General features: G+C 43.7%; 1 protein-coding gene across 1 annotated transcript in view; it reads right to left on the bottom strand.

Moving 5' to 3' along the window:
* The window catches only part of CFAP20DC (CFAP20 domain containing), a 286194-nt gene that overhangs the window by 242805 nt on the left and 21381 nt on the right, over positions 1-22008 (bottom strand). Inside the window, exon 5 of the mRNA XM_069968793.1 lies at positions 5097-5169. Coding sequence (XP_069824894.1) covers positions 5097-5169 — 73 coding nt within the window. The remainder of the gene's footprint in view (positions 1-5096; positions 5170-22008) is intronic.

Below are 22008 nucleotides of genomic sequence, written 5' to 3'. Positions count from 1 at the left end.
TTTACGCAAAAGACCTTTGCACACAAATGTCTGCCTTTTTTTAACACCAAAAGATGAAGTAAATTGTTACATAAATTCTCCTGTATTTATCTTAATGGACTGAACGTAGTCCTACTAGTGACTGCTTTTGGCCCATTTGCCTTAAGTATACCCCTACCTGATTTATTAAATTAAATGTGACTGTCAGGAGCGCCCCACAGTATACATCTGCATAACTTCCTGTCAGGTTGCTTAAAATGTGGTGTGAACCCTACCTAAAGTATAAATGCCTGATTGGTCTTCCATGTAAACCTCCTACCATAACTACAATGACCATAATGACATATGGGAATTAAATAAAATGGCCAGTTGGCACTTGGGAATAACAGAGAGAAGTTCAGGTATGTGCTAAGCTATCTTTACTATGGTCTATGGGAGCTATGGGAACAATTAAGCCAAGTTTTCTATTTTCCATGGTCTACAGTGGAGAGGTTCATGTGCACGCTTCCCACTGTATCTTATGAGTGTTATACAGATGTAAAAGTGCCAGGATGATTCTGGTATTATAAATGGCACATGGTGGTGGAGTCAAGGGTGCACCAGTGCGCACATGCTTGGCTTGCTCTCTGCTTTTTCTTCCTATCTTACCAAGCTATCAGTAGCCATTTTACTTGACATCACAGGAGCCTCATCCTGTTGAAAGGTGAGGATTAGAACCTGGACCTGAGCATGCGGCATTTGATTACTGGTGGCTGAAGAAGTTGGACGCAGCCCAAGGGAGTCCTGGAAAACATGGATACAGCCTATGGCCTATGGTTGTATCCAAGTTTTTCCAGGCAGCCTTAGGGCAGCGTCCAACTTGTTCAGCCACCGCTAATCAAATGTTGCACGCAGGGTTTTGATGAACCTTATGAGGTTCACCCATCTCTAGTGAGGATACCTGATGATTTTTATATATCCCACTGCTGCTGGCTTATAATATTTTACCATCTCCTCCTATTAGTAACAGGATTGCACAGTATCTGTTGCCAACAGCCACCTCTATATCTTTCACAATTAGATATATGTCTCTTTAGTTTGTAATATTAAAAGTTAGGTATTAATAACGGTGTTCTTTTCATGAGAGGACAAAAAAACTCCGAGGCCATGTTCACACATGGCAAGGCAGCGGCTGTTGCCATGAACACTGTCTGCGATATTGGACCCGGTAGAGTTAACATCACATTCAGGTATTTGCCATAGCGGAATATGTAAAGTACGTTCGGAGCCGCACTTTACATTCTCTGCACAGTCTATTTTGCCGCACGAAATAGACATGGCAGTTTCTGTGCAGCCGCATGGAATCCCAGCCGGAGTGTATACAGCCTGGCCGGAATTCCATGGTAGTTAATGCGATCAACCGCTGTGATTAAAAAAAGGCCTTTGTTGCTAACTTGCAACAACAGCCGTTGTTTAATCAAAAAATACATAGTGGGAACGAGGCCTGAAAGGAGATTTTGAAATATCAACAACTATATATATTATATTATATATTATTGTACAAAAAATAGTATATAAATCTATATACAGGGGCAGTAAGGTGTTTGCACTTCTGCACATCCCAGCTATTCCTTTGGCTCTAGCATTGACTAATAGTAATTGGGAATACAATGATTCAGCCGAGCCTATCAATATGTATAAGGAAGTCTCCCCTGTCCTAGAAAACACTACTACTAGCTCAGCAGCTCAAAATGTCTAATAAAATCTGTATGGAGCACGCCACATAGCCAAAGTAAACAGTCGGTGGCTGTGCCTGTGCGATGAGACCCATATCTCCTCATATGTCTTAGCAGATGGCTGTAATGAGTCACGTTAGTGATATATAGAATATAAAGCATATACTGTACATAACAAGTTATCACGTTCCGCTTGGATTTTATTATAACTTTCCTCCTATCAGGGAGTTCCGGTGATCCGAGCGGAATTCATTAATTGTTTGCTAAAACTGTATTTTTTTTCCATCTCGGATAACCTGAAATGAAGGACGGTCTTAGCTTGCCATTTTCCTTAAATGATGAACGGCCTTGTGTGGGCTCTCGCCTGTTTATGCAGCAAAATGCAAAGGATCAAATCAACCTTGAAGCAGACATTTTCATCTGTATGCAAAGATGTTACATGCGGCACAACATGCGTTCACGGAATTTCCTTTGTTAGTGACCTTTTGATTAGCTCGGATGCTTTGAGCCGATGATGAGGATACATTGAGTTATTCCCGTTTCCTTTCCGAGAACTGTGAATTTGCAGCACATTATGTTAATTACTCTTAAAGGGGCCTGAATGTACAAACAAAGGTGTATGCAGAACTCTTTGCATAGCCTCCATTACATGCCTTCCTTTGTGTCACATAGATGTAATTGTGAACAGAGCAGAGAGCAGGACTGAGACCCCCTTCATCTATGTATGGCTTTTAACTTGTAATAGTAACATTTAACCCCTTCCCTCCCGGGCTAATTTTCTTCCTTCCTTAAAAAGCCACATCTCTCGCATTTTTTCACCTACAGACCCACGAGCCCTTATTTTCTGGGACACCAATTGTACTTTGCAATGACAGACATTGTACATTTCATATATACCTGTATAAAACTTGTTTTTGCTCTAAAATCGCTTCATTTATTTGGTGGACAGTGTTAAGTAGATGGGGATTCATGATAGTTAGGCCCTCTACCCAGCCAGGAGATGGGGCCCAACAGTCGTGAAGTTGACACTGTTAACCGATTAAATGAACTAAGAGTAAAGGGGGTGACATTATCATTTTAAAGCAATTGAACAGCAGGGATAGGCTCTGGTAGTGTTATTGTGCCTCCCTACTTCATCAAACCACACCCTCCCCATGGTGGTAAAGATGACCTTCTATTCCAGAAGGCATCAAAGACATTATAATCATATGATACTGTAAAAAAAACAAAAAACCTTATAGCCGAACATACCCTTAAAGTGTTATTCTCCCCTTTCTGTATATCCATTAGGCTGCCACCTTATATTAGCTAGAATAAAGAGCAGCTAACAGAAGCAGATGCCTCCTGTTCTTGCATTACTTTGGTCGGCTAATTATATCAATGCCAACCATAACTTTTCCCTGTAGGTTTCTGCGAAGAACTGATATTTTTAGAGTCTGAACATATGTGATTAGCCGACTGCGATAAAAGAGCATTGTATAGCTAGCGCGGTCCCTGCAATGCTGTTCTGCTGAAAAGGGTTAAAGTTCCATTCCCTATGATACTATTTTCTTCTCTTACATCTCCGGTTATTTTTCCTGTTCCACGTTCCCGTGTATTTTACATGCTGTGAGAATTTGCTTTTCTATATGAGAAGGAAAGTAAGAGCATTTATTGTGACTAACAGTTTCCATCTCACCCAGGAGCTGACATACTCCACGTGGTTGCATATATTAAAGCACATTTCAAAAAAAATCACAAAGAAATAAAAGTATGAGGAAAAAAAATAGTAAAATTGTAGAAAACTGGTGGAAATATAGACATTAATTTTTTTTTTTTTTTTTTTTTTTTAAGTGGAAGAAAAAAAAAAGTTGTACTGAATGCATCATTTGGCCGTAACCCCTGGAGGCATAGACTAAAAGCCACAATATCTCACTAGTTACTGTGTGAACTTGTGAGTGTAAATGGAGGTGCGATGTTACATTTGAATAATTATGCTATAGCTCAAGTTATAAAACTATTACGTTCTGAGCTATGGCATAATTATTCATATTTACCTTTGCTCCTTCATTTACACCTTCATTTGCTCCTTCATTTATCACACAACTAGAGAGATGTTGTGAGTTTTAGTCTATGCTGCCTGGGGATATAGGTAGGTGGCAGGTGAACTCCAGGTGACTACACAGGTAATTATATAATAGGCTTGCTCAGTAAAAAGGCAGTTTATTACACATATTTGGAGTATTACTTGTTTTTTTTTCAGCAGCTATTTATGAATTTTTTTTTTTTTAAACCCAGCACGTAGGAAATGTCCACCCTGCCAATCACCATCCCCACATTGACCCACCTCAGCCACCTTGGCCAAATTATTTACTAACTTCTGATGTTGGTTTTAAATGTAGCTGAATAAGCTTTTGTGTCAGCCATGGGTGCGATGTGCAGCCATTTCTGTCTTTTTGGCTTGTGCATATTTTATGTATTCTCTCCCCTTTTTTCATTGTGGCTAGCATTAGTGCTTTGTAAGACCCATGTGATCCAAATTAGCAGGAAGCACCTGTGTACATAAGGGGAGGATCTCCTAGTATTCTCCCATTCTACCTGCAGAGGAATGAAGAAAGGTAAGAGCTTGTTCACACTTGTGCTGCTTGGCGTCAACTTTTTCCGCCGGTGGCGCCTGCGGGGTCCGGGGGGGCCTTTACAGTCTGGTCCGGTGACAATGGGGTTGCAGGGCCATTCCGTGGCCCCCCTTTTCTGCTTGCGCACGTTTTGCGGGGATTGTGGTCGCTGACCGGCACAGTGATGTTTTTTGGTTAGGGACTCATGTGTATCAGAAGACCTGCACGTGGTACATGAGGCAATATGGTTTGGCCAAATTATATACTAAAATGAAGCAGAAGACTCCACCCACCACTGATTGGCAGTTATCTATCCATGTGTATAGGCAGTCAACTGTCAATCAACAGCTGGAGGGCGGGGGAAGGGGTGTCACAAAAATCCTATTCTCCTGCATATTAGGAGAACGGCTGAACAAAATGATGTAAGTAATGCACCGATCTGTTCAGCATTTCTGTCACTAGTTTATGTTGCCCTAATTTAAGATTCCCTTTAAGCTTGTCACCATTATCAAGGAAATCATGGGTTAAATCTTTGGTAAGTAGTATAATTCAGTGTGATAGGAGACACTGTACACTTGCAAAATAAGCTGTTCATGTCGACAGATGTAATCTCTGTGTTGTCGCTCAGGAAATCTCTGAATATTCTGGCTTTTTGGAAATAACAATTAAATTAGCTTAATTACTGTTGACTTCATAAGTCACAATTTCTAACATGAAATGTGCCAGATGCAATTAAGGGCTCGTGGTACTAATTCAATTGATCAAATGTCTTCTGTGCAGAAATAATGTAGATGCTTGCGTTACTTACAGGAGTTCAGTAGAGAAATCTTGTCCTAGCGGGATGTAAAGCTGAAGGATCAGGAACCTCTGGATCAGTCCAACTAAAGATACCAACAAAAAGAAAATAAAAAAAACTCAAGATAAGTAATGTTTAATTTATTGAAGATGGTATGCTAGTCCCAAATTATTTCCACCATGGGGTCAATTACAGTAAGCCACACTAACAAATTATCAGCTGGCAACAGGTCCTCCACCCTCCACACCAGTGGTAATCCAGCAATGCGGTGCTTAGCGGTAACAGCACAAGCGCTACATCCAAAAATTAAAAGTATAAATACCAAGTCACTCACCAGTCCAGAAGAAGTTCAATGAACCTGTAGCAACTTATTACCTGCTCTGTCGATAGCATGTAGACTCATGGAGATGTACTTACAACCATCCCTGAGGCCGATACATGTAGGCATCATAGCTAGTGTTAAGTGAGCATGCTCGATCGAACATCAGGGTACTCGATCAAGCTTAATGCTCAACCAAGCACCAATCATCACAAATATTTAAACAGTTTGTAAACTCCCAGCATCATCCTTCATTATGATGCTTGGAGTTCCGAAACGGCTTAAGTACTAATTCTAGTTTTTGTATTGCCCTTTCAAAGAAGGAAATATACAAAAAATAGAGGGGAAAATGCAAAAGGTTACTGCAGGAACCATTAGAACTCCAGCAGTATGCTGTCACAATCTAATGTGTCTTGCAAATAGGTATTGCATTTTTTAGTTACATTTTTTTGTATATTAAGTTTACACATTCCTTAAAGGGATAAAATTTACAAAGATTACAATGAAAAAATGTAGTAGGTGAACCAGTCACCCAGGGGCACCTGGTTAAATGCTCGTGTCTCCTAATAATTTCAATGGGGTTCTCGAGCATTGAAGAATGCTTGAGTCGAGTAAAGACCACGTGAGCATTTTAGTGCTCGCTCAACACTAATCATATTTCCTTCAGAAGGAGAATACACAGCGGTGAATACTCCAGTTAAAAAACAGTTAGGCTGCATTCACACATTCCGTAAAATTGTCTATGGTCAAGGATCCGCAACCACTGACAATTTTAGGAACCATCCAAATGAATGCATCCATTCACACGATCCGTGCCGCGAACCCCACCGCGATCCACACCATGAAAAAATAGGACACCCCCCTGCCAGCAGAGATGATATGAGTGCAGACACACAACTAATTGTCTACTCCTCCCGTGCCGGTGAACATGTGAGCCGGCTGGCATGGCGGGAGTAGGCGGGTAGTTGTCTTCTGCGCTTCTGTCATCTATGCTGCCGTACGGCGGGGGGGGCTGCACTTATATTGGGGGATCCATGCCGCGATTCTCCTGCGGATATCGCAGCATGGATCGTGTGAGTGATGCCTTAAAGTCCCCATATTCTCTATCCACGGATCCAAGGTCTCAGACCCATGAACTATTTATTTTCGAGCACATAACCTACATTTTGTAAGTATCCCTACTTAAAGTTGTTGTTTTACTCTAATCTCTTTCTACTTTCTGATTGTAATTATTGTTTATTTCCTTTTTTGTACAATATTATGGGTGCAGCCACCTTGCCTGAGCTGTTTTTAACAGCATTTAGTGACATGCTTTACAGAAAGCTGCATGGAAATAGATGACAATAGACAGGACCTGTCCCATTAAGATGAATGTGACCTTTGAAGAGGTAATTCTATAGCTGCTATTGTGTTATACTGATGCTATCTGTTTACTGGTATCACCTGTCACTGTAATGCTGTACACATGACTTTACGGCAGCCTCCTCTTATCACCACAGACAGAACGGAAAGCTTTAGCTTAGTTTTAGACATAGTGGTGACAGTAAATACCACAATATTTCAGGATTATTTTAGAATATAGACAGTAAAATGCAGTTTTATGTTGGCACATTTCTTTTAAATTAACTTATCCCCTATCGATAGGATGGAGGATAAGTGTAAGATGCCAAAGATCTGACTGCAGGCCTCTCTACATCTCCCTATTTGAATAGAATAGAGCCATGGGTGAGTATGTGTGGTGCCGTTCCCTTCATTGTCTATAAAGCAGCCAGAGATATTCGAGTACAACCTTTGGCAGCTCTCATAGAGAAAGAATGAAGCAGCAGCACGTGTGAGGTTGTACTAGCTGAAATATATATATATATATATATATATATATATATATACACACTGTATATATTGGCTGACTAGCTGCATAGTGAATAATATAAAAAAGAAAATCCCGGAGTGCCTCTTTAATGATACAGTTACTTTACAGGGCAGTTTAGATGATGACAAAAGCAAATTCTTTCAAAACGACTTTTTCTTTTCAGAGGACTAAGCCCTTTTAATATATAACACTTTCTTTCAATAATCTTGTAATGTATGCAACAAAAGAACGGCTACTGAGATTTGCATCCAGCATATAAAACATGTGGTGCATTGCAGCTGGTTTAGAATGAATGGCCTAATGTTCACAAAATAATCATAATGTCAAGTGTTCGTGTAGGATCGGACAACCGCTAACCGCATGGTAAATATTGTGGTATAATTACATTGGGAGCCCATTCACAACTAGTGGATCTGACCTGCAGTTATGTATTTTACCAAGGCAGTCATTTCCTTGGTGTATAGAAATATTTTATAAAGGCTGCTGTGGTTTTAACTGTTTCCTATTGGGATTGAGTATTTTAACCAAGCGCTTACACGTTGGGGGCATCCAGGAAACCTTGACACAAAGTTTTGTGGTAGCTGTGAGAGTGATACGTATACAGTAAAGCCACACAGAATGTAGCTTCGGCATAGAGCCTGAGTAACATCAATGTATGCCGACAGAAGACATTTCTAGCATATTGTTTGACCAATCAGATTTTTAAGCTCCTTATAAAATTGAAGACAGATGCTACTAGATGGCTTGTGTCATACTTACAGGGAATGTGTCCCCTTACATAGTTATATAGTTAATACGGTTGAAAAAAGACACATGTCCATCAAGTTCAACCAAGGAGGGGATAGATACAGGGAGGGGGGAGGGGTGATAGGTTCTATACATATGCATTTATATTATTTTGGTCTAAGAACTTGTCTAGGCCGGTTTTGAAGCCCTCTACTGTTTTTGTTGTGACCAGATCCTGGGGTAGACTGTTCCACAGATTCACAGTTCTTATGGTAAAGAAGATTTTCTTTTACTGATTAGAGTCAGATATTAAAATGTTTTTTTTTTATTCTAATCTGTTTCTATTCTATCACTGTAATTTTTTGTTTACAGTAGTACCTCGGTTCTTAAACTGCTCCAAAAATCTCAACAATCTCCCCCCCAAAAAACTCACCACTTTACAGGATCAGAGACTTGCCAGCAGCATAGGGTGCAACAAAAATGTATGTACAGGAACATGTACACTGAGTTTTGATGCCATGGCCTCTCAGACAACTGCTGAGGCTTCAGAGGTCACACTCAGTACATGGCCAGGCACTCTGCACCAAGCCAAACAAATGTGTGTGGACACTGACACTCAGTATATCCACTGAGATGACAGTACAAGCCACAATGCTCATTGTGCAAGAGCAGAGACTCCTGTCTTTTGAGAGGAGTTCCTGCTCCTGTATGAATCAAATTTACAGAGGTTTGGTGATCTCTGCCAGATTTCCTGATGCATACAGCAAATGTGCTCCAAAAACATGTTGTGAGAATGGTCTTAATTGATTTTCATGCATATGACCTGGCACAAGGACCCCTATCTATCAGAAAATTATTTCACACGATTAGGTGTGTGTGTGTGTGTGTGTGTGGGGGGGGCTATCCAGGACTAGAACATGGGGGCTTATATTTCTAAAACACCAGCACTCTTCTTCATTGGTTGTTTGGAGTATTATAACGTATTCTCTTAAAGTAAATAGGGTTGAGCTGAAATACAAGGCACACATTTTTGATAAGAATAAAACATGGCCAACAATGTCAGGATAGCTCTCAACTACATTCCTTCCACTAAGAGTTAAAAGAGCCATAACCTTCCCAAACAACTTTGGCGTCTTCACAATAAAGTGCACTGACTGATATATATTTTTTTCTCATTGCAAAGAAAAGAAAAAGACAGATCTTAGTGGGGTGAGAGTGAAGAAAGTCTGCGTCACTCTCAAATTGATTTCCGCTTCATAAGTCAAGATGTATCAAGAGCCATTTGGGATTATTATTACTCCACTTAGGAATCTATAGACAACCAAGAGAATATATTGTAGAGTCTCTCAGCAGTGAAAGCCTGCTGCGGCGACAAAAACCCCATGTGTTCAAGGGATTCCTTTTAGGGTTTCAGTTATATTACTGTATGGCACATTGTGTATAAAGAATAATGCATATACATGAACTCCCCAGGGTCCTATACATGTATACATATCAACAAGCAGTACAAGAGCTCTTCAACTGTTATATACCATAAACAGAAAGCAAAAATAAACATACACCTTTTGAATATATTTTTACACAGACACACACACATATATATATATACAGTATATATACAGATGTAGCCAGGGTTAACATGATCCCTGACGCAACATTTGTGTCAGGGAGCTGTGTTAAGTCATTTAGAGTGTCGAGTTAAATGCGTCATGCCTTCACAATTGTTACCTTGATAAGTCTCAAGTTACAGACAGCCTGCATGCTCCAAACCCTTCATCATTTAGGAGATTATACGCCTGGTGCCCACTGGCCAACATTGTAGAATGAGGGCTTATCCTTTGCTCCACACGCCAGAAACCAGACACTTATTTCAGGTCTTCCAGAAGACTGACACTAGGGAAATCGTTTTTTCCATGGTCAAACACACATAACCTACATCAAGCAGAGCCTGCAGTGTCCTACTGCGTAATTCTGTGTTCTCTTTGGTTCCCTTTTGTGCTGATGGGCAGGAGCCATTAAACAGATACTACTACTTCCCAAGCCTAACACTTAAAGCAAATGTACCAGCATTTAGCATCAATTAACCGGCGCTGGCACAGGGATGTCGGTGCCGTAGTCCTTTTTTGAACCGCAGCCCGGTTCCTGTGCACTGTGCCGGTCTATTCCCGGTCACCAGCCCAGCCTGAAGCACTGGAGGTGAGCCAGCAAGGAAACCCCCACCCCTCTATGACACGGCTCCAATTGAATCAATAGAGCTGTGTCATGGGGGGGGAGGAGGGTTCCACCCACTGGGGGCGGCCGGGCCGGTGACTGAATAAGGCCACGGTTCAAAAAAAAGGACCGCAGCACCAGCATTCCCATGCTGGCACCAGTCTTTTGATGTTAAAATCTTAAAGTGATGTACCTAACGGTAAATTCGCTTTAAGACTGTCTGTAGTGTGTTACTGTAGAGATGCATAGGTGTGTCAATTAGCTAAATACTAAAATTGGATATTTTTTTATCTTTAAGTATTGATTCATTGGAGCAATGAAAAATTATTTCAAACCTTGATCAGATGTTGCTTACAGCCACACAAACAGCAGACGTGTACAATGTCCTACACTGATGCGTTTTATACACTGGAATCCATGCTTTTTGACACAGAGAGATGACTTTTTCATGGAATTCAATTCAATGAAAGGCATCCTGCAAGGATCATCAAAAACACCTGAAAAGAGCATCAGAAGTGCATTTACGCTTTTTATCCGCTTTTGAAGCGTTCAGTAGGACTCCGCTGATATAACATAGTGCTGAATGCCGGCAAAATGGATATAAAGGACACAGATGCTCTTCAAGTCCCTTATGGTTTAATGAGCAGGACTCCATTCATTGAACTGAATGGTCAACCACATGGCACCTGTGCATAGTGAATTAAAAAAATCAGGGCGTACAAGGGCATTGAGTTCAGATTAATGCAATGGGTGGTGACGCCCTGGTGTAACTCTCAATAACAGAGGGAAGTGAGACGGGTGTCTATGAATTACAGTATACTGCAGGGGATTTACATTGTTACGTCGACTACTTCCATGAACCTTATATGAGGTCTTGTTTTACCGAACAGATGATGGGTTGCTGGGCCATTATTTCCAGATGCTTTATACAAAGTATAATAATTGATGATTGACATCCATGTGAACCAGTTCTTTATAAATCACAGCAAAGCAAACACTAGATATGGACGTTTTTAGAGATTATTGACATCAATTAAGCTGAAATGACTTGTTTACTGATTGTTGATATTAAGAGTGTTACAGTACCCATTGTGACAATCTGGGGGTTACTCACTTGCTGGGATCGCCATCTCCTGGGTCTGAGACGGTTGGCACATCACAAATTGCAGTCCAGTCAGTGCTGTATGCTTTATACTGACCTCAGTCAGCTTTATTTATCCGTTCAAATAACACAAGACATAGGCAACACTTCCAATAAAATAAAACCTAGGCCGTCTAGCCACTGACTACACATTGCAGCTTCCCTAGCTGACTTTCTGACCCTACTGCTCCACTTGACCAGGTACACTGGTCTCACTCAGACTTCTTGTCTGCAGCTCCCAAAGGCCTAGCGCTGCCTGTGTTCTCCCACCCTGGGAGTCTTCTCCTGGGAGCCATCACCTGGGAAGCTCTGGAGTCTCTAATAGATCCACCAGGTGGTTTCAGAGCCTCATTAGCTCTAGGGCTGGAGTGGAGTATCTGGACCAGGAGCTCCACCTGAACTCCAATTCCCACTCCAGAGGCATAGAACTGCCTCTTACAGCCCCACCATGCCACATATCCTCCCCCCCTGACAAAGGCCGTAGGACTTGTCACTTTATTAACACCCCCTCCTGGGTCAAAGGTCCTACATTGGGGTAAGATGTGACACAATTCATGCCTCATTTTCTTTTTCTGGGGACACACCCCACACTTTTCATTAAATTTTTGTTTTCCCCACATTTTCCATAACACAGAACCACCGTACCCCACTTTCTCACTTTGCCGTTCATTTCTTTCATGACCATGTCCATTAGAGGAGACATACATTGTGACGGCTGTATTGAGAACCATTCTCATCATGTACACAGTCTCCATTCTCATATGCCCTTTGGGTTCCCTTATTGGTAACTTCCAGGTTGTTACCCTAGGCAACATGAAACCTCTCACGTACATTGGATGGGACTGTATGAGTGACACTCAGCTCCGACCTTTCCTGATAGGTCTCACTACCTCTCACTCCAGGCAAGGCAACATACAGACTGCAGCCACTTTCAGTTTTCACACCTTCATGCACATCTGTGTATTGAGGACACAGTTCCCCCAAAGTTACCTCTTGACCATTTAGTTTAGCCTCAGCAACTTCAAGACTCCCTGTAAGAGGTAATGTGTGAGCCAACACAAGCTCTTCAGCCTGACCTTCTCTGGCCACCATCTCATCCCCTGCTACTTGAGGCATGTTCAAATTAGCCACAGGAACAGCTTCTGGGACCTGACAAAGCAAAGATTCTAGAACAATAAGCGGTGGCTCTTCTACTACTGTGTGACCACCACTAACTTCACTGGATGCTACTACTGTGTGACCCTCACTAACCCTACTGGATACACCACTCAGGTCTATCTGGCTCTGCATTGTAACACAGTCACTCACACCAGGCTTACTGTCATAGACATAGGGAGCGCTCTCAGTCAAGCCACGTGCATACGGTTTCCTACCAGGCCAAGCACACCTGGCTATCTTCATGCAATATTTCTGTCTACAACCATGACCTCTAGGGGCAGCACTGCACCTTCATCACATGCAATCTTCTCGTCATTACACATCATGACCTCTAGGGGCACATTAGAGCTAATCCCCTCTACTGCTTTTTCTGCTTTAGAGGTTAGTTCACACTCTGCATTCACTAGAACTAACTCTGTAGCACACCCATCATTTACCTGCTCAAGTTGTGTGACATAGTTATGGGTTACATGCATGTTAGGCAGCAAATTTGACATCACATTACTGCTATCACATAACGGCTGGGTGACATTACTACTATCACATAACTGAGAGGTAACATTACTGCTGTCACATAACTGCTGGGTGACATTTTCAACAGACATTACATGTAATACATTTTTATCATTAAGTTCATCTGACTTTTCAAGTCCATGTTCAGACTCTGCAATAATCTCATAAGACATGAGGATGGTCTTGTCAGCCACAGGCTTCTTCTCCTCACTAGGCAGCATCGCTGAACATTTGGACTTATTTTGGTCACAGTTCACACAGTCAGCCAGTGAGGCTCCACCCACTGGTAACTCTGGGACTTTTGGATATGGTTCTCCTGGCTCCTCCCCCTTAGGCAGTGGTACAGCACACTTCACAGGGGACTCTCCCTCCCACAACTGCCAGAAATAAGGAAAGTCTTTGCCCAGTATGAACTCCACCTCAAGCTCCGCACAGACCTCCAGCACATGATTTACTGTCCCATAACGGGTTTTAAAGTCAATTAGAATAGTCTTACCATACGGCTCTGGTCGACTCTTCACAAACAGTATAATATCCGGGTGGACCCTGGACACCTCCTGGCGACATTCCAGGTCAACTAGCAGTGGGATTCCACCCACCAGCAATTCACAGGTTTTTGGTTTAAATTTCTCTGATCTCCTGACCAGAGGACAATAAGATGCACAGACACAACCGCTCCCATGCACCTCCAACATGGCTCTCTCTGCTGAGTGACTGCCGCTTGCTGTTGTGGTTGGTTGCTCCTAGCAACATCATGGCGTCTCTGAAAAAGTGACTTTTTAACACTTGGGCACTTGGCAAAAGCACATCCAACTATACAACAGTCCATTCTCATACATCTCAAGCCTGGCTCTGGCTGGTTGCCCTTAGGGACGGCACCCTCACACTTTATATCTGGAGAAACAGACCAGGAAGCACCTGGGACCTTGGTACAGCAACCACTTGGCTTGGACACCGGCACTATTCGGTTGGTAGCCTCCTGCAGTTGGGCTCGAGCAGCCTCTCACTCTGCTTCAAACTGCGCAAGGTCATCACCCGTCTGTTTGGCCATGTCCTCACGGCGCTGTATGTCCCATATGCATCTGACAAAGTCCTCTGCTAGACCCATGGCAACTATATTCTTTATGCAGCAGAAACACCAGCTTCAAACATAAGCAATACTGGCCTTATCCAGACAACACAGGCTCTGTATGCAGTGGCGTAGCCACCGTGGTCGCGGGGGTCGCCGCCGCGACCGGGCCCGCCACAAAGGGGCCACAAGGCCCTCCCTTTCAATCACTCTTGTGACCGCAAGCATTGTTTTGCTTGCGGTCACAAGAGTCCGACTCTGTCTTCCCCCGGCTGCTGCGCAGCTGCCGGGGATGTCGCGTCTTATCCCCGGCAGCGCACGCATCCCAAAACTCCCTGCGCGCCTTGGGCCCTGACTTCCGGTTCCGGCGCGCAGGGAGCTCTGGGATGCGTGCGCTGCCGGGGATAAGACGCGACACCCCCAGCAGCCGCACAGCAGCCGGGGACAGACCGAAGGAGTGAGGATCAACTTGGGAGCGTTGTCAGGTGAGTTAAGTTTTGTTTTTTACCAGCCTGTACGGGTGGGGGGAAAGAGGGGGGCATCTATGAGGGTGGGGGGGAAAGGGGACCATCTATAAGGGAGGAGGGGGGGGTGAAGGGGACCATCTATAAGGGAGGGGGGTGAAGGGGGCCATCTATAAGGGAGGGGGGGTGAAGGGGACCATCTATAAGGGAGGGGGGGGTGAAGTGGGCCATCTATAAGGGAGGAGGGTGAAGGGGGCCATCTATAAGGGAGGGGGGGTGAAGGGGACCATCTATAAGGGAGGGGGGGTGAAGGGGACCATCTATAAGGGAGGGGGGGTGAAGGGGACCATCTATAAGGGAGGGGGGGGTGAAGGGGACCATCTATAAGGGAGGGGGGGTGAAGGGGACCATCTATAAGGGAGGGGGGGTGAAGGGGACCATCTATAAGGCAGGGGGTGAAGGGGACCATCTATAAGGGAGGGGGGGGGTGAAGGGGACCATCTATAAGGGAGGGGGGGTGAAGGGGACCATCTATAAGGGAGGGGGGGGTGAAGGGGACCATCTATAAGGGAGGGGGGGAAGGAGACCATCTATAAGGGAGGGGGGAAGGGGACCATCTATAAGGGAGGGGGGGAGAGGGGGCCATCTATAAGGGAGGGTGGGGGGAGAGGGGGCCATCCATAAGGGAGGGTGAGGAGAGAGGGGGCCATCTATAAGGGAGGGGGTAAAGGGGGCCATCTATATGGAGGGGGGAGAGGAGGCCATCTATAAGGGAGGGTGGGGGGAGAGGGGCCATCTATTTGGGGGGGCAACATAGGGGGAGAGGGAATACACAGAGGGGGGCATATATTATTAGGGGGTCACATAGAGTCAGGCTACCCACTAAAGGAGTGTGTAAAGGGGACAATACAGATGTGCAGTGTGTATATAGATGAGGATGGTGCCAGAGTGAGGAGACTAATATGTCTGTCTGGCAGATTCTGTGGATTCGTGGCTCGGAGAAGTTCTCATAACGGCCCAGGGCAAATGGAGAAGAAGATGAAAAGGGAAGAACTCCGATCAGAGAAGACGTCCCCCTGTGAGTCACCTGATATATCTGCACTGTAATGTATATGGTGTATAGAGCCTGTGTAGAGCTGGGGCCACCTCTATATGACTGGATGAGGTGATTTAGTATACTGGATTTGGTCAGTAACAATATGGTGGTGATGGTAGTGGTTGTGGTGTGGCAGTAATGTTTCCTTCCTATATACTGGTATTACTGGTAATATAGGTCTCAGTATACAGGATTTGGTCGGTAACAGTATGGCGGTAATATGTACGGTGATAATACTTTCTCTTTTAATATGCTGGTGTTAGTGGTAATATCTGTCTTGGTGTGTGTATATATATATATATATATATATATATATATATATATATATATATACACACCAATAGCATCACTTGGTCGTGAAAGGAGGGGGGGGGGGCCCAAGTTGGCCTCTCGCACCAGGGCCCAGGAGACATTAGCTACGCCCCTGTCTGTATGTCTCTCTCCACAGCAACACAGTCTCTGTATGTCTCTCTCCACAGGGACAATCTCTCATAAGGCTTCCGGCCCTTTAAAACCAGCAGAAACCCAGTCTCTGTATATCTCTTGCTCCACAGAGACACAACCTCTTATAAGGCTTCTGGCTCTTTAAATCCAGCCACAAACTTCATGTGCCATGTTCTTGCCCACAGCAATCCTCCACCATATGTGACAATCTGGGGGTTACTCACTTGCTGGGATCGCCATCTCCTGGGCCTGAGACAGTTGGCACATCACAAATTGCAGTCCAGTCAGTGCTGTAGGCTTTATACTGACCACAGTCAGCTTTATTTATCCGTTCAAATAACACAAGACATAGGCAACACTGCCAATAAAATAAAACCTGGGCTGTCTAGCCACTGACTACACATTGCAGCTTCCCTAGCTGACTTTCTGAGCCTCCTGCTCCACTTGACCAGGTACACTGGTCTCACCCAGACTTCTTGTCTGCAGCTCCCACAGGCCTAGCGCTGCCTGTGTTCTCCCACCCTGGGAGTCTTCACCTGGGAGCCATCACCTGGGAAGCTCTGGAGTCTCTAATAGAGCTCCACCAGGTGGTTTCAGAGCCTCATTAGCTCTAAGGCTGGAGTGGAGTATCTGACCAGGAGCTTCACCTGAACTCCAATTCCCACTCCAGAGGCATAGAACCCCACCATTTATTTCCCTAATAGATATATGTATGCATATCACTGACACTATCTGTGTCTTTTCCCTCATGTTACTGCGTGTCCTCAGTGTATAAACTGCAGATGACTCTGAGATCCCAGGCCTGGCTGATGTATCATGATATATGCTCACTCTTAACCTTTCTTCAACTGTGTTAAGTTGTATAATTTGTCGCTTGTCAAATAAGGATATGTTGAGTATTTATTAAGATGAGAGACTATAGGTGACAGATGACCAACAGATGGCACACCCATCCATTAAAAAAAAAAATGTACGTGTCAGGACGGAGAGGTAGGGATGAGGCGAGACAGTGAGCCCCGAGTCTGAACCCATCCACTGTCCCTACCTATTTTCCTCAAGCAGTCCTAGGCGGCTGCGGACAACCACGAAGATGTTCCCTGTACTGTATAAGTGTAACACAAAACAAGACAGACAAACAAACACAACAAAGGAGAGTCAACAAGCCAAGTGAGAACCAAACAGGCAACGCAGTACAAATTTAGGGAACAATCGGACAGTCAAAGATCATGCAGAAGGTCAGGTAACAAGTCGAGCAAGCAGAGGGATTGGGAATGGGGATCGCAGGAATAGACACAGGGGAGCTGGGATCAGGGTATGAACCTTAATAGCAAGCGCTGAGAGACTGGCTCAGCTTTCATTTATGAGGATCAAGAGCCCGGTCCGGATCCCCATTGGACCGGCGCTCTGATCCTCAAGGTTCCGGAGAGGCAGAGGCATGTGTCAATCAAACAGCACTGCTCAGCTGCAGCAATCAAGGCTACCAGTGAGCCGTGTAATTCCTGCATTGCCAGGAAGCTGAAAAGCAAGCAGGTGTGTCACACAAATAGTAAAAACTGGGCCAGTTCGCACCAGGCTACTGCACATTCCTGACAGTACGTTAATTTTTTTTGTTTGTTTGTCATGGGAGTCTATAGCTCCACATGGGGCTAAAGGAGTGTCGCAGCCAACTGTGACACAATCATTGACCAGGCAAACTGCCAGATCCTAGATAATAAGGGAAGATAAATTGGGTTTGGGGACTATTCCTGTCGCATGGGAGTCTACCAATGCACGGGAGATAGAATAAAGCATTTATGCTGCCAAGAGGACGCTGAAGAGCCCCAAGAACAAGAGCAGCACCAGTATAAACTACAGGATCCAGAGCAGAACCAGTATGAGCCACAAGATCCCAAGCAGTGTCAGGGTGAGTCGTATCAGAGCAGTGTTAGTATACACAGCAACAGCCGGAAAAGTGCCAGCCACAGTACTAAGAGTTTGGATGCAGCTTAACTAAGATTGCATAGGTGACCACTCTTCAATAGAGATGAATGCAACTCCAGCATGCTCAGGGTAGTCTGAACCCAAGCGAGCAGCATTTCATTAGTGGTGGCTGCAGCCATAAGCTGTACCCATGTTTTCCAGGACTCCCTTAGGCTGTATCCAACTTCTTAGCCACCGCTAATCAGATGCCGCATGTTCAGGTTTGGATGGATCTGAGCGTGCTCGAGTTGTGTTCATCTCTGCTCAACAACATTGTGTTGAAGATGGTACAAAGTGCTTAGTGACAAAGGATACCTAGAGCCAGGATTGCATGAATTTTGGTGATATCTTCGGCCACTACATAGAAGCTGTGAACTCTTTTCTGAACTCGTCTGTTCTAATAAACCGATTCCAAATACTGTCACCACCAAGTAAACAGTTAAACGCCAATTCCCACTTGATCTCTGTTGCATACACTTCTACAAGCTTATAGGTGACGGATTGCCGAAAGATGTTGTATGACATTTATCACGGCATATGTGTCTGTTCAAGATCTTGCCCCACACATATCAAAACACAATATGTTGTGTAGACAGCGACATGTCTGTATGTCATATTGCACACTTCGTCATGAAAAATAAGCAGGGAAGAGGTGGGCAGAAAGCTGGTATAGAAATAATCACTGTGGTGTATTTAACTATTTTAGAGGGATATCTTAATAAGTGACGTCAAATCTATATAATGGAGGCAGCAGTAACAGGTTCGTGTGCCCTAGAGAGCTGAAAGGCCAGACCTCTACAGAAGACACCAGTATAATAAATGCTACATGGTAGGTGGGGAAGCCTATTGCAGATTATGCATTAAGGTAAAAAAAAAACTTTAAAGGGTTATTCCAGGGAAAATAAAAGGGGTTGTCCAGCGAAAATATTTTTCTTTCAAATCAACTGATATCAGAAAGTTATATAGATATGTAATTTACTTCAATTAAAAAATGTCAAGTCTTCCCATACGTATCAGTTGCTGTTTGTCCTGCAGGAAATGTTGTTTTGTTGTCAGTCTGACACAGTGTTCTCTGCTGACATCTTTGGCCGATACAGGAACTGTCCAGAGCAGGAGAGGTTTTCTATGGGGATTCATAGAAAACCGAGACAGAGTTTCTGTCTTGGCCAGAGATGTCAGCAGAGAGCACTGTGTGAGACTGACAACAAAACAACATTTTCTGCAGGACAAACAGCTGCTGATAAGTATGGAAAGACCTGAGATTTTTCAATTGAAGTAAATTACAAATCTATATTTCTGACACCAGTTTATTTGAAAGAAAAAGATTTTTGCTGGACAACCCTTTAAGTTACATACTGTATTTGATAAGGCTTAAAAGGGTTATCCAGCGCTACAAAAACATGGACACTTTATTTCAGAGACAGCCCCACTCTTGTCTCCAGCTTTGGGGGGGGGGGGGGTTGCTGCTCAGTTCCATTGAAGTGAATGGAGCTTAATTGCAAACCGCACCTGAACTGGAGACAAGAGTCGTGTTGTCTCTGAAAGAAAGAGGCCATGTTTTTGTAGCACTGGATAACCCCTTTAAGCAGTGCAATAGGTCCACTTCTGCAGGTCTTCCCCAGTAAGACCTGCATCAATCAGAAACCGGTGGTGTATACTAGGAACATATCACCATTAAGACAATGCCTTGGATGAACTGGAGGCCTACTTTTAACATCTGCTCTAATTATAGAATGGCGCCTTGTATAGACCAGATGAGAAGGAAACCATTACGGTATATCCAGTAACTAAACATTAGCCGCTTCCATTTCCTGATAGTACTGACTCCATTAAATATTAGTATTCATAAACTGTGTTCCAGTTTTTAGTTGTAATATTGTATGATGAATGGCAACATGAAAATCTGGAATGGGAACACTTTATATTAATGCTTGCAATAAACAAATTAAAGGCTCATTTATTGTAGGGATATATTAATTTACTATACAAAGTTCTGCTGATAGAAATAATTGAAAATATGCTGGTAACTTCAGAATAATTAATCTCCCAACCATTAGCACAAGACTGCATTTTTAATACATCTTTCTTTTATTATTTTGTGCCTATACGGAGAATTTGTGAAACTATCTTCTGTCTTCAGGCTATTTCTGCCTGATTATCAAATTTCTATTTGTTTCTTAGCAGACAGGCTAAACTGCGAGTAGATAAGAAGAATTTACACTGCAATATGGCTGCCAGTCTGCTTATTATTGAAGAGAACCGGAGGCTCTGTCCATGATGTTACCTACTGTGTGTCAGAACTGCAGAGGCCGCAAATAAGGACAGATTTCAACACTGGCTCGTTTTCTAAATGGTTTGTCCCAGAAACGTGTGTAGGTTACATTGGTGAGATTTGTATGAGGGAAGGGGTGGGGAACATTGGCCTTTAGGCTGTTGCAAAACTGCAACTCTCATCATGCCTGGACATCCAAAGCTTTATCATGATGGGAGTTGTAGTTTTGCAACAGCTGGAGAGCCAAGGTTCCCTAACCCTGATCTACGGCTACAAATGATTTCCACAATGACGTAGCTCTATAAAGAACCTAAACCCCTTTGACACTGCTACTGGGTAAATGATTTCCACAATGACGTAGCTCTATAAAGAACCTAAACCCCTTTGATATTTCTGCTACTGGGTATTTGACATAGCATTCTTACTGCTTTTAACTTCATACTTACCTGTCCCCTTGAGTAAACTGTGTGGTGACTGTACAGCACATATGCTTTATATACTGTATTAAAGGGATGGGGAACATTTGGCTCTCCAGCTGTTGCAAAACTACAATACCCATCATGCTGGCTTATACTTTGGCTGTCTAAGCATGATAGGAATTGCAGTTTTGCAACGGCTGGAAGGGCGAAGGTTCCCCATCCCTACTGTTTTGATATGTATAATGCTGTGCCCCATCCTGTTTGAATTTAACTTTGGTAATGGAAACTAAAATCATCTACATATGTAAAGTATTCCAGCCATGAGGTGGCATGTGGAAAAGTAGCTAATATGTCTACCAAATTGCACTAACTCTATCATGTTGCATACACCAATGTGCGCCATTTCTACCATTAAGTAAAATTATGTATTTTATGGCACTCTTCCTTAGTTTAGGTGACAAGGGAGAGAAAAAGAAGAAAGTGGGCACCGGCGCCTCGTGTGATACCTCAATACACCAAGGATAAGGATTATGTGAGAAAGTGCTCACCTAGATGCCACTTGGGCTTTGTGCATATCACCCCTCAACAGGGTACAAATCCGAATCCGGGGTCTTGTTAGGTGACAGTCCACTGTATAGGGGCCTATTACCTCTAGGGACTGCTAAGCTGACTGTACCAAAAACACAGGATACTCCCAAAATAATGGGGCCCGTGGAGAGAATAAGTGAATAAAATAAAAAGGAATTAAGGTACTCACGGTCAGCGCTGTCCACATAGAGAAGTGGCCGAAAGATTTAGAGGTCAGTATCTACTACAGCCATGTGTAATGCTTCCCTGCTGATGTTGTGAGTGTCAGGACGCTACTTCCATGGTGAGGGGTTTTACATCTTAAAGCAACTCTGTACCCACAATCTGTCCCCCCCCCCAAACTACTCGTACCTTTGAATAGCTGCTTTTAATCCAAGCTCTGTCCTGAGGTCCGTTTGGCAGCTGATGCAGTTATTGTCCTAAAAAAATACTTTTAAACTTGCAGCCCTGTGTTAAACGGCCGTGGCTTGGAGTATCTGTGCCCTAACTTTGCACCACCCCTCTGTCCCTCCTCTCCACCCTCTTCATTTTTCCTATTCCTGTGCAGTGAAAACTGCACAGGTGCCTTAACAATCCAGCCCATGTGCCGGGCTGACACAGATGATGAATAGGAGGCAATCTGCCTGGAGCATTCCTAATGATGAAGAGGGCGGGGAGGACGGACAGAGAGGATGT

The sequence above is a fragment of the Dendropsophus ebraccatus genome, chromosome 4 (assembly GCF_027789765.1).
Source record: "Dendropsophus ebraccatus isolate aDenEbr1 chromosome 4, aDenEbr1.pat, whole genome shotgun sequence".
In the NCBI taxonomy this organism is placed as follows: Eukaryota; Metazoa; Chordata; class Amphibia; order Anura; family Hylidae; genus Dendropsophus; species Dendropsophus ebraccatus.
The sequence above is the reverse complement of the archived record's forward strand: the minus strand, read 5'-3'. Positions and strand labels throughout refer to the sequence as shown.